This window comes from Ascidia mentula, chromosome 8, assembly GCF_947561715.1.
Source record: "Ascidia mentula chromosome 8, kaAscMent1.1, whole genome shotgun sequence".
Classification (NCBI taxonomy): domain Eukaryota; kingdom Metazoa; phylum Chordata; class Ascidiacea; order Phlebobranchia; family Ascidiidae; genus Ascidia; species Ascidia mentula.
This window is the reverse complement of record NC_138573.1, coordinates 7,387,554-7,403,893: the sequence shown is the minus strand read 5'-3', so window position 1 is coordinate 7,403,893 and position 16,340 is coordinate 7,387,554. Positions and strand designations below refer to the sequence as shown.

The window sequence follows — 16,340 nt, the reverse complement described above, 5'->3', positions numbered from 1 at the left end:
ACCATCAGTGCTATTAAATTAGCAGCTATATGCTGAAGCAAACCGATCAAATCATATTTTTGTGTGAATTGTACGAGGAACAGATGAAACATATTAATTGACCTCTTGGTGTTTTAACAGAAGGCTTCTCAAACTATTTTTCGGGCTATCCTGTATTTCACGTTTTAGGTTATTTACGACATGTCACAAGAAACTGGCATTGGTAACGCATACAAATTTATGTAGGATCGCAGACAGAAAAGCCTTGATCGAACACACCTTGGTCTTGCGATTCAGAAACTTCCAATTTGTGGGGACTATGTTTAAAATGTTTTCACAATAAGCAACGTCGGTAGCTCCAGTACATCAAAAAAAGTAGAAGTGTTTTCGATATGCTTTTAACAAAAGACCATTTATCCGTTGTGTTTATGTAAAGGTCTTACAACAGTTGTCCTTCTGATTAAATCCCGCGGGAGGCCAATCACCAAAAGCCATCGATCGGTCATTACCGCCAAATTAATTTCCGAAATCTCAACGCATGACTGTCTCTCCATCACCGCTGAGATTAGCTGGCAATCACATTTATCAAGAGAAGCATTAGGTGCGGTCTCTTTGTGGAGCGCAGCAGTTTTTGAAACGTTTGACATGTCAAGATTTTCAAAAGTTTCCAGTGGCGTGCTGCTTGCTTTTTTGATGCTTTTGTTCGCATGGTCATGTTGTTTAACATCCCTAATTACGGCTGATTGGGGTCGTAGTGTAATACGGCTCCGCAACCCAAGCATTATCCAGCAGATGGTTCCAAAGCTAAAAGAAAAGTCTGTGCATGTTAATGGAACTTCCCTTCATTGGGGTAAGTCTGCAAGTAATTTTACTGCGTTGATTTAGTAACATACACGTAATTCCATATTTTAACCTTTTTTTGAAAAAAAAGTCACTTCATACTTATATAAAAACTAGTCTACCATTTGCAAAAAAAGATTAATAATCTTCAACAAACATTGACGTGAAAATTGTGGAGAAAGATAGAAAACTAATAAGTTATGAAAATATAATGAAAAGATTTCTAACACTATTGGCGTATAGCCTATATTAGGGCAGAACAACAGGGATGTAACAATGTATCGGTATGACATGCCGGTTTCTGAGTATGTAGCTTTATGCATTATAGACCCCTTATAGAGTTGTTGCAATGTGGCATTGCCTGCAACTTATAACAAACGCAAGTTTCCTCACAATAATTTTATTTTTTCTCAGGTGTGGCAAACATCCACAACATCTCTACACGGCACTACAAAAACTCCACAAAAAAAATAAATCGTATTTACGTCAAACGCTGGTTTACAATGGGGTACAAGGGCCTTTGGCAAGAGTGCGTCAATCTTCTCCCGTTTATTGATAACAAAGCTGACGGAATACCCGCTCGGTACAACGTACCAAACAGCACTATGACAATAACATACGGAATGACGACGCCACAAAACCTGTTTCGAGAACAGGAAAAAACGACCACAGCTTATGAAAATGGCACAGAAGCTGTCACCAACTTGGCCAAACACACTGCAGTGATTACACCAAAACATGGAAACGTTCACCACGCAGTTTTTGGAGATACTCGCAGAAAGGATTGCACCACTATTCCATTGAAGAAAGCGTCTTGCTTACTGCTGGTAACGCTTAGTATAGCTTAATAATCTTAGAATCAAGTTCTCTTATACATAACAGTATGGGTTAGACGATGTAGCTCTAATGCAACTGATTTCACATTACTTTTTAAGTTGCATTTTCGCTAAGAGATAGGCCTTTACGATATCAAAGAAAATGGAATGGGAAGCCCAAAAGTTTCAGCGAATCTGATTGTAAACGCCTCCTTGTGGACCTTAAATCTGTATTTAACTGTTGATTTTACTGTGTATAAAATGCCCTTGAAATTATTGTGTTTTATAATATTTTGCTTGCAGAGCATTCGCACGATGTTTTCGTTAGGCCTTGTCGTGGGTTCCGCGTGCGTCGCAATCACGCTGTTCTCGATCTTGGCCGACCAGGAGATTCGAGAATATTCGGCTTCTCATCCAATGACGCATTACTTTGTTCGAAGAAATATCCTTTCTGTATTGGCAAGCGCCGTTGCTTCCCTCAGTGGGATTCTAATCCTGATGAGGTAATGGCGTAGGGCCACGGAAACTCCCTTTGCTCCCTGAACAAGTTTCTTTCCCTCATTGAACTACCTTCTAATTCCACCTAAATCGCTGTTTATTTAATTACTATGTAGTGCATTTTTTTCCGCACCAATAGGGAGGTTGTCCTGGTCTGTAATTTTTTGGATATGGGTCGGGCTTTTTTTACAAACCGGGTAAGTTTTGCGCCCTACAGCGGTTGCCTTGTTCGCTTACTTGTCGCGATGGACCTCTGCGTAACAGCTGCAGAAAACGAAGATTACATTTTATTGCTCTGAATCTTGTTTTTTTCATTTTGCAAAGCCCTCTATAAGACAACAAGCGTAAAATGAAACAAGATAAACGGTATTTTGTCAATATTTTTTGTTATATTTACAGCTGTTGGTGGTTTACGCTGGACACAAACCTCTCATTTCTGATGCCCAGTTACCAAGACTACCACAACAAGAGCGACGCATTCTTCGTGGCGGGCACAGGTATTTTGGTAGCTGTTTCTTCAGGCGTTAGTTATCTGCTGGTCGCTGTCCTACTTGGCTGGACCTCTTTGGCCCGTAGAAAAGAATGGAAAGAAAACAGATATGCAGTCGTGGATCGTGCCGCAAATTCTCAATTTTAGTTCAAAATGAGCTGTTTGGATGTTATTCTATTCTGCTTGGTGGGCAGTGACATAACTGAAACTATTCCGTTACCATTTCCATATTCAGCAGACCGTTGTGTTAATTGGCGTGAAGAAATATCCATATATTTATTATCGTAGCCGTGTGCATGTACAAATTTCATTTTTTTAACCAATCCGTATAAGAAAACGTGCAATTTCTCTTCAAATTTGTTATTTCTTTTCCGTGATTCGAATACTTACCTCCTCCGCTGGAAAACACCAACAAATTTAGATGAATTTGTAGTGGATATAAAATACTACTGTGAAGGTTTTGAATTTATTGTAAAAACTACTATTTGTGAATACACTGCACATTACCAAGGTTTTTGAGTTTGGTTTTATTGGGTTGCGGCATAACAACATATGTCGATGCGTAAATGCAAAAGCCGCAAAAACGGTAACAGTAACGACGGTGTACATCTAAACTCAACAACAAAATGTCCACATGTAACGAAGGTAACTAATCCGCAACATTTTCCACACTAATTCTGTTTCAACTTATAAAGGTAACAATGTTATACGACTCTAAAGAATAAAAAGAGTAAAGAATAATAGGGTGAGTGTAAATGAGATACCAAGCACTTACTTTGCATCATCGCAGTACCGATTGTCTACAAGTACGTTTCGTCGAACCACAAACGTCATTGTCTAAAAGTCAGGTCTGTCGCATACATGTTTGCACTCCGTAAAAAGCAGCTTTTTACAAAAAAACTGCAGTAATTCGGTAAAACAATGACAGGCATGCAGCGCGAAGCTTTAAACCTCGCAATTTAACGAGGCCTATGATTATTTTTTCCGCTTGGTATACATCGATCGTACAAAGAAACGCCGAACCCTTACGGACCGAATTATGACGTCACAGTGAGGTCAAACGAGTCCGCTTATTTCAGTAAACTTCGTCGTCTTCAGCCCAAATGTCGGGGCCGGGGGCCTGTGCCGATGGGGCCACGGGCGTCGGTTTGGGTAAAGTGTTATTTTGTCTTGCGGGGACATATTTCATACTGGTGGAGGTCTGACTTGGACGCGGAAGAGAACGCCGGGCGGGTTGTGACGTCATGGGTGACTTTGAACGTGGAGCAGGAATGGAGCGACCTACACCGCACAAGATGTAGTTTGGGAAGGGGGATTTGCAAATAGGTAACTCGATTAATGTATGATATCATTTGCCAAAACAGCCAAAAATGTAACGTGAGCAGAAAACCCACAACAATTTTAGGGTTTTAATAGCTGATTTAGACAAATGTGTGCAGTGCGTGTAACAACAACAGGCTTACAAAATGTCAAACCTTAGCATAAAGCGGAATTTCATTCTGTTGAATAAAATAAAACTGTGTACCTGGGAGCGAGCTAGGGAGATTGCTTTTCGCTGACAACTTCGATAACCTCGATGACGGAGTGGTCAACGCTGATTTGATCAATGGTTGATTTGCTGTCAACAAAAAACACGTATAACATAATTATAACAGCGTAGAACAGAAAAAAAGTCATAACCGAAACACTTTTGGGTGGTACTGCATTTAGGCAATCACCCAACACGATGCGCTGGACTCAAATTTCGAGTTGCCTACTTGAAGTGTAGAAAGTGTTTGGCGCGATGAAAAATTCAAAAATAAACAACCGTTCGACGGACTGCGCACAGCCAAGTACACCTGGACATAACCAAAGCACTCTTAAACACCCAAGGACTTACGGCTGGGAGATGTTCTGTCGTTGGCCACCCTTCCGGCTTGAAAGTCATTGGGAAGGGAGTTGGCGACCATATTTCGTCCTGAAGGAGGGGTTATTGTTCTTGATGGGTTGGGAAGACTTCTCCGCACGTTGTTCTTGCTTGCTGAGAAAAGTATAGGGAGGATTGTTATATTGGAACCTATTGTTTGGAAAGGTCGTGGGTTCACCATTTATCATAGACTTACGGCGCAGTGAACGTGTCCAAGGTGGGCCATTTGCCAAGCAACCACATCAGTTGGTAATTTTAATATATTTTAAATATTAATTTTGTCACAAGAACAAAAATTAAGTCGGCGACCTAATAATAATACAGAACCGCTAGGTAAGTGTAGTTCACGAATTTAATGACCTCAAAACGGCGCCCAGTTAATACATGAATCACTTCGTTACCACGATGACCTTATACCACAAGACGCGTTGTAGCAATTAGACTACAATAAGAGCATTAAGTTGCGTTTTGTACCTGAGCTTTTCTGTGCCGGGCTCATTGCGCGGGGTGAAGAACCTCGTCTTTCTGTGGATTTTTGATTTGATCGTTCCATACGCGTGGGGGTCCGCGGTCCTGTTAAAAGTTCTATATTTGAAAAACAGTAAAAACAACACAACTACAAAAATATGAGACGCCCATTGCTAGGTTTTGTGGATGTCTAGTTCCAATTTATTACAATCCGAGTAAGTGCTAAAAAACCTGTAACACATGCGATTTCTAGTTTATTTGTCCACTTAAAATTTAAACAGGCATTTGTTAAAAATGCCGCACCATTTATTGTATTTACTCCTACACCAATTGTGAAGTATTTTATCATTTAACAATACACAGTAAACAAAAAAATATATACTTCGCAATGTATTTGATTCCTCATCGATACAGGAGGTTGGGTAGAGACCATGTACTGTAGTCATTGTTTGACTTGGGACGGGAAGGTGATGTGTGTGATGTGGGGAACCTACATACATGTTGACAATACAAATATGGTTTTGAGAACAAGTTGTATATCTGTCAGCTAATGGGTTATTCTGTCATAAGTAGCAACGAAGTATTCATCCAACAGCAATGAAAAGATATGGGAATAAAGTCAACAATATAAACCAATATTATGAGAAAAGTACAATTAATTTAACTGTTATCATTTTATTTTCCAATGAAGTAAAATCAAACTGCCAATTATTTATCTACATGCCATAATATAATCAACTTTTTATTGCATTAGGTGAATGGAGCATTTGTAGTGTTGTTATTGGGCAATACAATATTTATAATGATAAGAAATACAGAGATCCCTATTAATTAATAAAAGTCAAATCACAATTGTTAAATGATGTTGTAATACATAAAAATGTACATTATACATCGTAAAGGAAGACAAAGTATAATACCTGATGAATTTGATGAATTCCACTCTGTTTCATCTTCAACAGAGCCATGTTTAGGTCTGTGTGTAACAGGTGAGGCATCTGGCACAAGGGAATAGATTAAGATCCAAATACTTATTCAATCACAAGTTGTGTTGACCCAACACGGCAGCTACTATCAATAGCACGGGACAATAGAGCTCTGCTACTATTGAATTGTTGCAGCCATTTGAACTGATTTGTTATGAATACATTTTCCTGGATGCCAAGCTATTGTAATTATACATGTCAATGAACATATCACCAAGAGTAAAAATGGTGATGTCTTGGTTTCATTATTAATGCAAACATTGACATATTCTTTGCTTTGCATACCATTTCACATATATTACCAACTTAAACCAACATTGCCAACTTACCAAAACTGTTTTCCCGTAGATAGGATGGGCTTCCTTGCCGTAATTCTAAATTAATTTAAAAAACTTCCATCAGAAAATTTTCTTAGTTTTTGGACATAAACCTATTACAGTTGCATGGAGAAGAACACAGTTAAAGCTTTGAACTGACCATTCTGTTGTAAACGTGCAGTAACTTGTACATCAGTGGCATCTTCATGCTTGTATTCCTCTGCAGCAATACTAAGTTTTTGCTCGATGGATTTCTGAAGGTAACTAACATCTGGCAATTCATCTGTAAAAACAAATGAAAGTTTGTTTTCTTGAAACCGCCTGTTGTCTTTATGGATAATGGAAACTCAGTAACAGATTAGCACAAAATATTATAAATAATCCTAAGTTGTCTGTCTTTTTAATGTTTTTTTAATATATATGTTTCGCCTGTGCTTGCAGGCATCATCAGTATCGCTAAAAAAACTGCAAAACAACAACAAATGTTGTTCTGTAAAAACAACATTTTAAATTTTTACCAGTCTTGAATATTTGGTTGATGAGCACTTTATTGAAAGGGTTCTGCCAACAACATAATCATTGTTAGATGTTTTACCTTCTAATGATCCATCAAGTTTAAAAAGAATATTTTTTTTGGCAGATGCAAGTTGAGGGGTTCTTGGGTGTTCTAATTCATCAGTTAACCATTCTTGTGGAGAAAGTTTTTTTCCAACGGAATCATAAAAGTCACATGACTTTGACTTAACAACGGGTGACATGTATAGCCTACAAAGCAATAAATTCTTTATAGCTTTTACAAAGATTCTTGTTGACAAAATCTTTCCGTATTGACATTCTAGTGATATTTAAAGTGATAGATTGAATGACTGTGGTTACTTTGTAGTCTTTGTGGCTTGGCATAGGTTTAGCTTAATACAAATTGTGTGCTGGTACAACTAAATGTAAAAGTACATAAATAAATCTTTGTCTTGGGGTTTGATAGCAAGTTGATAATTTCCAGTGTATTTATTAGGTGTTAGAAAAAGTTTGAAAGGGGCCATATACCATGAAGCTTCATCTTCAGAGCAAACACTGACAAGCAAGTCATCTCCACCGTCAAGAAGTTCTACATCATCTGTATCAAATTCCTTACTCTGAATTTGAGGTGAATCTCCAGCTGCTAAGTTAATTGGTTTGTTGTATTTGATGGCCTGAACACAAAGTGCAAATGTTGTATGCATATTTGTAAACTACTTTCACAATACACCACTATAGTAATTATAATTAGCATTTATGCTTTTCTCTGTGATGTTATGATGATCTTTTGGTGTGGCCAGTAAAGATTAAGGTATAACAAATACTACATACATTGGAACCAAGCTTTTCTGTCCTGTTGCGTAAATGCTCATTTTGTTTTTCAAGTTTTTTTACAAGATCTTTCAGTTTTCGAACTTCAACATCATCACCAACAGCGGTCTTGGGACCATTATTTGTGGTCAAGCCGTTTTCCATTCTTTAATAACATGTCATTGATATTACATCCAAGGTTTCGATGTCATGGGACACACTTAATAAATAGCCTAAAGTTTAAGCAATACACAAAACAAATTATTTTAATTAAACTGGTGATTTTAGAGAGACTCAGCTCAAATATTTAAAAACCAAGGCTATTTATGTTGCAAAAGACAACAACTTTGACAAAATTATTTATTGTTCACTTCTCATATTAAAACTTCGAAAATTTAATAATAACGTTGCGTCCAGTGCGTTACTGACCGACAGGTTTCTGGTTAAGTTGGTTCGGATTCGGAACAAGAAAACAATATGTGACTAAGTCCAGGGCGAATCAGTCTGACCTGTGTGTATCGTCGTTTTGTCTGTTGGGTTAAAGAAATTTTTGCATATACGCAGAGTATGTGAACGCTTTTATTTAAGATTGTATTTTAATGTAATTGAAAAGTTGTATATTTTATTGCATAAACTAAAAGATCAACGTGCACACACCAAATTGCTCACCGTTCAGTTTGAGCGACACATCGAACTCCGTTGCGGATCAATGATTACGGTTGTCTATGATTTATTGATGAAATTACGAGAATAACGACTTTATTGGTGTGAAATGAAACTCCTTAAAGCGAACTGCAGACAGTGTCACCAATGGTTTGTTTGGAGTAGCCAGTCTGTTTCTGTTCAACTTCTTCCCAACTCGATTCTGCTGTGCTGCCCAAGGTTTACTGAAGCTTGCCACGCATTTTTATTTCTCAATAAAACTCCGAGAGCAGATTATTTGTTAATTGAAACACACGTTTGCAAAATCAGGTGGCGTACAGTTTAATTGTTCCAAGCTCGGAAGTAGAGCGAGTATAACTCGCTACCGCGTGCCAGTTGTTAATTAAGTGACCGAGACTAGCTGCGTGGCAGATTGAATAACAGAGAATTAACAGCGAAATTTTACAGAGTAAAGTGCGAACGGGTATTTAACAAGTTGCAATAAAAAAGGCCTGTTGCCGGATTCCAGAAGACTGTGCGAGTTCTGCACAAAAGCCTAATTCCCTCTGCAGCCTTTGGTCCGTGTGAAGAATTAAGTTGGGAAACATGCGTAGTGCTACAACATCCAACGATCGAAGGGACTGCAAAAATCATACGTTTTAGTTAAATACAAACAAAATGTTTAAGACAAAAAAGATAGGTGTACCTTTCGAAATAAAATTTCATGTTGTCGCTAAAAAAAAGAAATATCTGAACTGTTTGTCAAGTTCCCAAAACAAAATTTTCTGCCCTGACTACCTGCATGAAATCCATGATGGAAAGCCACATGCAAAACGAGGCTATCGGACGTATTGAAAACTGCTGAGTTATGTTAGGTTAATTTTGTTTGGTGTTGACACAAACGTATGATGAAAATCTGACTAGTGTGTAAAGGTTTGCGGATTACTTCCTCCAGGACTTGGCGGGAGAATATTGGTTAGTTGGATATATCTTTTGGTTGGTTTGGATATCTAACTACATAAGGTTGCTATGATGGTGTTGTTCAGGATTACCCCTCTTATGTCTGCGATTTAGTTAATATTATACTTTGTTACATCTTCAAATTGCTGAGAACTATGTGATTTATTTAACACAAAGGTTTCAATTTCCAAAACACGACATTGTGGCGAACAAGTCTACATATTTTGTGTGGACAAATATAAGAATGTCCAAAAACATCGGATCGGGAACCAATACGCGATACTCCAGGGCTAGGTAGTATTGGAACAAACGCTATGTCGCTATCGGGAGCGATAACGATACTTTTTATCACAGCAGAATGAATGAAAGACACAATTTAACACACACTGATGACGAGACAATCGCAAAGGTCATAGTTTTGCGTGCGTTGAAGGTAAGTATAGATTATTTCTTGAGGCAGAGTCGTTTACAAGCAACCTCTGGAATGTTTTCCTTTCGATAAGTTTGATTTACAAGAAAGCCTTTGGCTAAAAATACATTGGCTTAGATAGGTTTAGGTAGAAAATTAACAGCAACTGGCTCGCCATGCAGCTGCTTGCTTTGCGCTTTTTCCTGGGCTTACAACTCACTGCAAGCGTTGTGCCTCTGAAGATCCGTCGAGGATCGCCTTGTGGGCATCCTAGTTTGATGAGAAAATTTATCTTGTAGGCACAAAGACTGATACCTTAATCAGTCAATATTTAGCCAAATATACAATGACATGAATGTTAGAATATACAGCTTCAGAGCAATTTAAAACTTACTAATAGGCCACATTTTTCTTTTACTACACTTTATTTGCTCATAAAGTTTGCATGTTGCAAGAGATAGCATCGACATATTATAATGATGCCAACATTTTCTCATAACAAATGACTAAAGCAAAATCAGTCAGAACAGGAGTAATCTCAACAAACAAATATTCAAGGTAAAATTTGGCAAGCCAGTAGTGGTGCAGATATCGATGGCACCTCTTCTGTTATAACGTTACTAACATTCTCATCTCTTGAAACACATTTTTTTTTGCTGGAGCATTTTCTTTTGGTTTTCGCAACAGGTTGTTCATCCTCAGAATGATGTGCACACTTTGGAGATTTGCAACCAGTTCTCCACACAATGACTTTAACACAATCTGTGCAATTTTTCTTGGTACATTCATAGTTGTTACCAGTAAAACCCAGCAACTCTTTCACAGGAACAGTGTAGGACACTCCCTTTCCATCATTCTTCACTGTAAGTCCTTTTCCTTGGTCTACAGACATGCTTGTAGCTATTAATTGCAACTGATGTACTTTTTGGCAATGTTGTTTAATACTGTCTGCATTCATTGACTTATGACAAAGTGGACATGCTTGTTTTCCATTTGTACCACTGGTAATCATATCCGGTATAATAGGAATTGTTTCATTTTCCCCAGAAAGAAAACTGGAAGCATTTTCTAATGATGGTTGTTCAGAATCAGAAATCTGGGCGTTTTTATCCCGTGTTTTTCCTCTTTTACCTGAACATGTTTTCTTGGGATTTGTATGTCCATTGAGATGAGAATGAAATCGTTGTTTATGTTGTATTGTTTTGTCACACACTGGACAATGATAATGGCTTCCAGGCCATTTTGAAACACTGATGCCATGGTTTATGTGACAAGGAAAGCACATCTGCCCTTCATATACAATGACACGTGACAAATGACTTTGTTCAAAATGTCTTCCACAACGAAACCGCGTTGCAAATGTTTTTAAACAATATGTGCAGTGACCACAGCAGTTTGGCAATTCGCATTCAAAGGAAGTACCTTTACACTGTACGAAGTACTTATTCACAAGCATATCTTTTGAGAGAGGCATGGTTTTTCAGTTACTGCTAATCCTTGTCATAAAACAAGTCACCTTTGTTCAAATGTAGCGTACCTTATACTACCTTGTCCGACTTGACCAGCCAACTTTGTTTTTTTTTTGAATAACTTTTCAACGAGATATAATGTACGCTCCAATGAACACAACTTGCGTATTTAAAACTTTTTTCAGATCATTTACATTCAGGCCTATAGTTGTACAACAAAAAGAAAATTTGAAATATTGACATTTTTGCAAAAAAATTTACATAATTTTTTTCGCACTATGCATGGACATTAGAAGACTCATTTGCGAAAATACAAACTGACTAAAAATAAGCTGTGATCATTTATGCGTGAAATTTATCACTCAAAACCATAATATAGAAACGCGCTTTTTTTCCAAGTGATGTGTTTATTTTGGACTTCATCATCGTGTTCAACATAAAACTATTTGTCTAGGGGGGGGGGGGCGGTTACTAGACCAAAATTTGTTGTAACTCATTAACGGTGATTTTATTCGCTAGAGCTAGACAATTAGCCAGCGATGAACGAAAATAAATCTTACGACATCCGTTTTATCAGCTACTGTCGCGTGTATTTTAGTGTTTTCACACATTCCAGGGGTTCTTTGATGCTCTTATGGCTTAAGGTGCATACCCCTGGGCTGTATGAAAGAGTTACACCTAAACAAGCACTAGCGATAAGCAAGTTTCAAATGAAGGTAAAATTCCACAATTTACACAAAGTACCGAAATCGCTTTTGGTTCTGTTTGCTTATTCGATGCGTTCATAAATTACAGCATGTGAACAGTATGTGTTATTTTTTATGACGATGATACATTGCTTTCGTAATGCAAAACACTTTTAAAACTCGCTTTAAAATAATGACTCAGTAAATTTCGTTGTTGACTCAGCAATAAACAATGCATCGTGCGAACCGCGATAGTGAGTCCTAAAAGTTAATTTTGCTCTGCTTCCAACATGTAAACAAGAAGATCTAACAACTTTTGTTTGCGCTGGCGGTTGTACATTAGGTAAAATTGTACCAAAATGATAAAAAAAGGCTAATCCCTTCAAATTTTGGTGTATGTTTTGCGACAAGAAACATCGTTTGATTACAGTGAAGTTTTGGATATTTTATGGCAATAGTTATTTTGTTACTATTTTGCTTAACATCTGACCACTCATTGTTCAGTTTTTAGATTTTATAAACTTTTGTTTTATCTGTTTTTGATGGCGGCACAACTTAAATTGTAAGTTCACTTCTCTTTTTGTATTTTGAATTTTTTGTCATTGGCTGTTGAACACCCTAATTGTATGCATCAACTCGATAGTTTTTATATATTTTATGTGTACAATACACCTAACATTTGTGGGTGTTTAATTATTTTGAGGTTGGTGTGCGGGGATGTCCAAGGAAAGTATGATGTTATTTTTTCTCGTGTTGAAAAACTACTAAAGAAAGGAAACAAGTTTGATGTGAGCTATGTTTAAATAGAGTTGTTTTGTTTGTAGCAGACTTTATAGTTTCAAGCATGACATTGTATTTTGAAGAATAAACAGAATGGTGATTTGCTTTTCTCGTGATTAATTTTGTTTACAGATGCTTTTATGTGTGGGTGACTTTTTTGGGGATGACGAGGAGTCTGATGATAATTGGAATAAATTTAAATCTTCTAAAACCCCACCTCTATCAACCTATGTCTTAGGACCAAACAGCATGCAGCATTTACCCCATTTTAAAGAGGGAGAAGAAAGCGGGTTTGAGTTGTGCGACAACATTACTTACTTGGGTAAAACACCTTATATTTCACTTGTCTGAGAAACAAACTTTGCATGTTAGAAAACAATATGCTATGACTTACATTACCTCTTACTTTACTTAAATTTTACCTTGTTTGTATTAAGGCAAAAAAGGTGTATTGACAACATCCTCTGGCCTCCGTATTGCTTATCTCAGTGGGTGTGAATCTCCTGGATCCGGTCCAAAACAACCACACTGTTTTGAAACTGATGATGTTAAAGGCATTTGCGCATCTTTGGACAGCTCTGGCAGTGACTACCAAGGGGTGGACATTCTTATTACTTCAGTGTGGCCTAAAGATGTCACTTTGCATGGAAATGCTCCAGTAAGTACATAAGCAGGATGTTAATTGTTAATATTACTGCTTTGAAATCTCATACTGAATGTCCTACAATATCAAGCACTTTTTGGGGCTACCAAAATTATATTTTCTGTAACAGAGCAATGACAACTGCAAAACCTGTGGTTCTGCAATGGTGTCCGAACTGTGCAAAGACATAAGACCTCGGTAGGTTGTTATGCAGTTTTTCATTGGTCGAATACCCTTACAATTATGTGAAATTTTAAGATACCACTTTGCTGGTTTGGAAGGAGTGCATTATGAGAGGTTGCCCTATCGAAACCACACTGTACTCGCAGAAAGTGCTCGCCATGTCACAAGATTTATTGGCCTTGCACCAGTTGGAAATGCCACAAAGCAAAAGGTTTTATTTATATTTTATATATCCAAGACATTTGCATATTTAAGTGTTTTATTTTGCAGTATCTGTATGCTTTTTCAATTGTCCCCTTGACCCACATGAGCTCCACTGACTTAAACCAGCAGCCTCCTGATACCACAGAATCTCCATTTAAAGTTTTGCAAACCAAAACCACTCCTTTGAATCCCAACAATGGTGAAGTGAATGTGAGTGAATTGTGTTTATCATGTTTAATTACTCAAAAGGCAAACGGATAGTCTTTTGAATAGGTGGCAACAAGGCCTTGTTGATTCTATTTTCATATATTCTGTAGGCTATGAAAATTGTTTTTAGAAGAATTTTACTCTTGTAATACAATTATATAATGCGGAAAGCAGTAAATTTTTAGATGTGTAAATGTTTGTTTAGGAAAAGTAAATCTTCATTTCCCAACACTGGTGTTTATTGGTTTGAATAAAAAATTTAACTGTTTTTTTGTTGTCACACAGCAATTTCGGTGGAATATGGACCAAAGCAGGAACCAGGAAAATAGTAGGAAAAGAAAGTCCAACAACTTCCACAACCAACCAAAAAAACAGTCTCGTCCACGTAAGATTTGTTGTGTTGTATTTTTCTATTTTGTTTAAAAATTATTACATATATACAGAGGACTGGTCCTGCTGGTTTTGTCTTGGAGGTGAGAAAGTGGAAAAGCATCTGGTTGCAAGTGTTGGAGATCTGGTAAGCATGCTAATATGTGAACATTTGTTTTACCACTTTACTATTGTCCTAAATTAATAAACACATTGTACCTGGTGAAGCAACTTTGTTTTACCTGCACCGATGTTGTTAACGCATTTATTCTCTTTAAAACAGTGCTATGTGGCGTTGGCAAAGGGCGGTTTAACTTGGGATCATGTTCTTGTTCTGCCAATTGCTCACCATCCTTCTTCTCTCGATCTCCCAGACGACACACTGGCAGAAGTGAAGAAATTCAAGCAGGCGTTAACTAAAGCTTTTGCTGAAGATGGGCGATCATGTGTATTTTTTGAGCGCTGTTACAGAACGGATCATATGCAAATTCAGGTACGATCTACAGCAGTGGTTCTCAACCTGTAATAAGCGTACCTGCACTAGCGGTACGAGAAAACCTTTTAAGGTGACATGCGTTTCGCATCGTATATAATGTGATAAAATATACAAACCTGTGTCAGTGAGAGCATCGAAATATGTGGTGTTCTCTATGCAGTGTAATGTCTTTCTTTCTTGAAAGGTTGTTCCAATACCCAAAGACACTAACTGCGACACAATAAAACAAGAGTTCTTCAAACTGGCCGAACGACATACTGACAGACAGGGAAAGCCGAGGCCTCTTGATCTTACAGAACTTCCACAAAGGACGGATCTTAAACAAGTAAGTTACAGTTCAAATACGATTTTTGTTGCATAGCAAAATCTGGAACACATTTTAAAAATGACATATCTGTACCTATACCTAAAAATATTTATAATACGTTTGTCGGATTTGCAGCAATGATATTTTCAAGGCCTCGCATGTGCGTGCATGTTCATAGAACACCTTTTTTGGCACCCTATAAATAACAGCTGTCAAATTTAGATTCTTCCTGCTGGATGTCCCTTTTTCCATGTTGAACTCCCAGATGGTACAAGGTTATTTCACAGGATCCAAAAATACTTTCCATTACAATTTGGAAGGTGGGTTGTAAGGTTTAGTGATACGACATTTTATTTACGCTCAGAGTTTACTACAAAAGGCAAGCTAAATATTTGTGGCAGCGTTTTTGCTCAAAAAATATTTACAAAAACTAAACTACGATACATGAAAATCGAATTCGTCCTACAAATGCGTCAGGTGCTGGTTTTTTTTTCACCAAAAAATTTCTGTCAAATGATCGCCAGCAAAAATTTAGGACATTTTCAATTTATTTGGGTCATTTACGATATAGTGTCTTCGACCGCTCGAAAACGATTCTCCCGAAAATTATAAAAACGACATCCGGGGCAACACAAAGGGCATTTTCGCCTAGCGATGAGACGCTCGAACAATCTACCAGTCAATTTCCTTTGGGACATTGTGTTCGAAACGGCTTTTATTTTTGTGACATTTCTAAAAAATTTCGTTCAATGTCAGACAAATGACACAAAAAAAAACAGATCGGGTGGCACTTAAAATGCAAACTATAGTTCCTTGTAAGGGTTCTATTCCTGATTCGTCAGCTATTCCATTCGTTTCTCAGACCATGACATGCGAAATTCTATTTCAAAGCGAACAATTAAACGACGTTCAATGAACCTTTGCTTTATTTTAGGGAAGCCATGTGCTCATCACCACTGCTCAATATGTCCGATCGTATTGACTGGCGCGCTTGCACGTCATCTCGTGGCGAGGAAACCGACACGGCCAAGCGCTTCAGGCAATTTTTCGAGAAATTTGATTTTACTGCTGAGGACGAAGACGACGTGTAATGCAACGCTCATTTCGTCGCCAACTTTTTTAATCCGTTTTTATATTTTTCCCGCTTTGGAATTAGTCAGGTGGTGTCAAAACGAGCTTGTCAAGTTTGTTTTTTTTACTATTTTTATTGTGATGAACTACTGGATCGACTCTACTGCGCTCAACAGCGACTGAAGTTGTACAATTTGTCGTATTTTTGTAGTTTTTAACGAGCTGAAAAATAAAAACAAGCTTGACTTATGTGTGTCAATGACGACAGTTTTGTCTTAGTCATGGCCTT

At 37.5% G+C, this 16,340-nt stretch overlaps 3 protein-coding genes across 4 annotated transcripts; 2 read left to right on the top strand and 1 right to left on the bottom strand.

Annotated features, from left to right (window-relative positions):
• The first annotated feature begins 624 nt into the window (after positions 1-624).
• LOC145911852 (uncharacterized) lies at positions 625-2,769 on the top strand. The gene is made up of 4 exons (XM_082999294.1): positions 625-829; positions 1,234-1,646; positions 1,938-2,137; positions 2,532-2,769. Exons 1-4 carry the CDS (start codon positions 625-627, stop codon positions 2,767-2,769), a joined length of 1,056 nt encoding a protein of 351 aa, XP_082855420.1.
• A 373-nt stretch (positions 2,770-3,142) lies between these two features.
• On the bottom strand, positions 3,143-8,156 carry LOC145911452 (uncharacterized). Of its 2 annotated transcripts, XM_082998785.1 has the most exons (12): positions 8,055-8,156; positions 7,647-7,791; positions 7,344-7,489; positions 6,895-7,064; positions 6,460-6,582; positions 6,312-6,356; positions 5,917-5,994; positions 5,379-5,486; positions 5,003-5,101; positions 4,502-4,642; positions 4,148-4,240; positions 3,143-3,903 (listed from the first exon to the last, which is right to left on the bottom strand). In XM_082998785.1, the coding sequence occupies exons 2-12, from the start codon at positions 7,788-7,790 to the stop codon at positions 3,698-3,700; spliced, it is 1,353 nt and encodes a 450-aa protein (XP_082854911.1). In that variant the 5' UTR covers position 7,791; positions 8,055-8,156; the 3' UTR covers positions 3,143-3,697. The 2 variants fall into 2 exon arrangements, with proteins under 2 accessions (XP_082854911.1, XP_082854910.1); XM_082998784.1 differs by lacking the exon at positions 8,055-8,156 and having other exon boundaries at positions 7,647-7,854.
• Positions 8,157-12,094: 3,938 nt separating this feature from the next.
• On the top strand, positions 12,095-16,296 carry LOC145911082 (CWF19-like protein 1). The gene is made up of 13 exons (XM_082998325.1): positions 12,095-12,353; positions 12,495-12,579; positions 12,704-12,893; positions 13,009-13,229; positions 13,345-13,412; positions 13,473-13,608; positions 13,668-13,811; positions 14,094-14,193; positions 14,252-14,325; positions 14,461-14,670; positions 14,858-14,998; positions 15,203-15,300; positions 15,915-16,296. The coding sequence occupies exons 1-13, from the start codon at positions 12,334-12,336 to the stop codon at positions 16,069-16,071; spliced, it is 1,644 nt and encodes a 547-aa protein (XP_082854451.1). The 5' UTR covers positions 12,095-12,333; the 3' UTR covers positions 16,072-16,296.
• Positions 16,297-16,340: the final 44 nt, after the last annotated feature.

Bases quoted from the DNA above. Each gene is read 5' to 3' on its own strand.
- LOC145911852 (XM_082999294.1), top strand. From the start codon at position 625: ATGTCAAGATTTTCAAAAGTTTCCAGTGGCGTGCTGCTTGCTTTTTTG. The intron at 1,647-1,937 runs GTAACGCTTAGT...TTTTGCTTGCAG, and splicing joins AAGCGTCTTGCTTACTGCTG to AGCATTCGCACGATGTTTTC. The intron at 2,138-2,531 runs GTAATGGCGTAG...TTATATTTACAG, and splicing joins GGGATTCTAATCCTGATGAG to CTGTTGGTGGTTTACGCTGG.
- LOC145911452 (XM_082998785.1), bottom strand. From the start codon at position 7,790: ATGGAAAACGGCTTGACCACAAATAATGGTCCCAAGACCGCTGTTGGT. The intron at 7,490-7,646 runs GTATGTAGTATT...CTTTGTGTTCAG, and splicing joins CAGAAAAGCTTGGTTCCAAT to GCCATCAAATACAACAAACC. The intron at 7,065-7,343 runs GTATATGGCCCC...ATTGCTTTGTAG, and splicing joins TCTGAAGATGAAGCTTCATG to GCTATACATGTCACCCGTTG.
- LOC145911082 (XM_082998325.1), top strand. From the start codon at position 12,334: ATGGCGGCACAACTTAAATT. The intron at 13,609-13,667 runs GTTTTATTTATA...TTTATTTTGCAG, and splicing joins GAAATGCCACAAAGCAAAAG to TATCTGTATGCTTTTTCAAT. The intron at 14,326-14,460 runs GTAAGCATGCTA...TCTTTAAAACAG, and splicing joins TTGCAAGTGTTGGAGATCTG to TGCTATGTGGCGTTGGCAAA.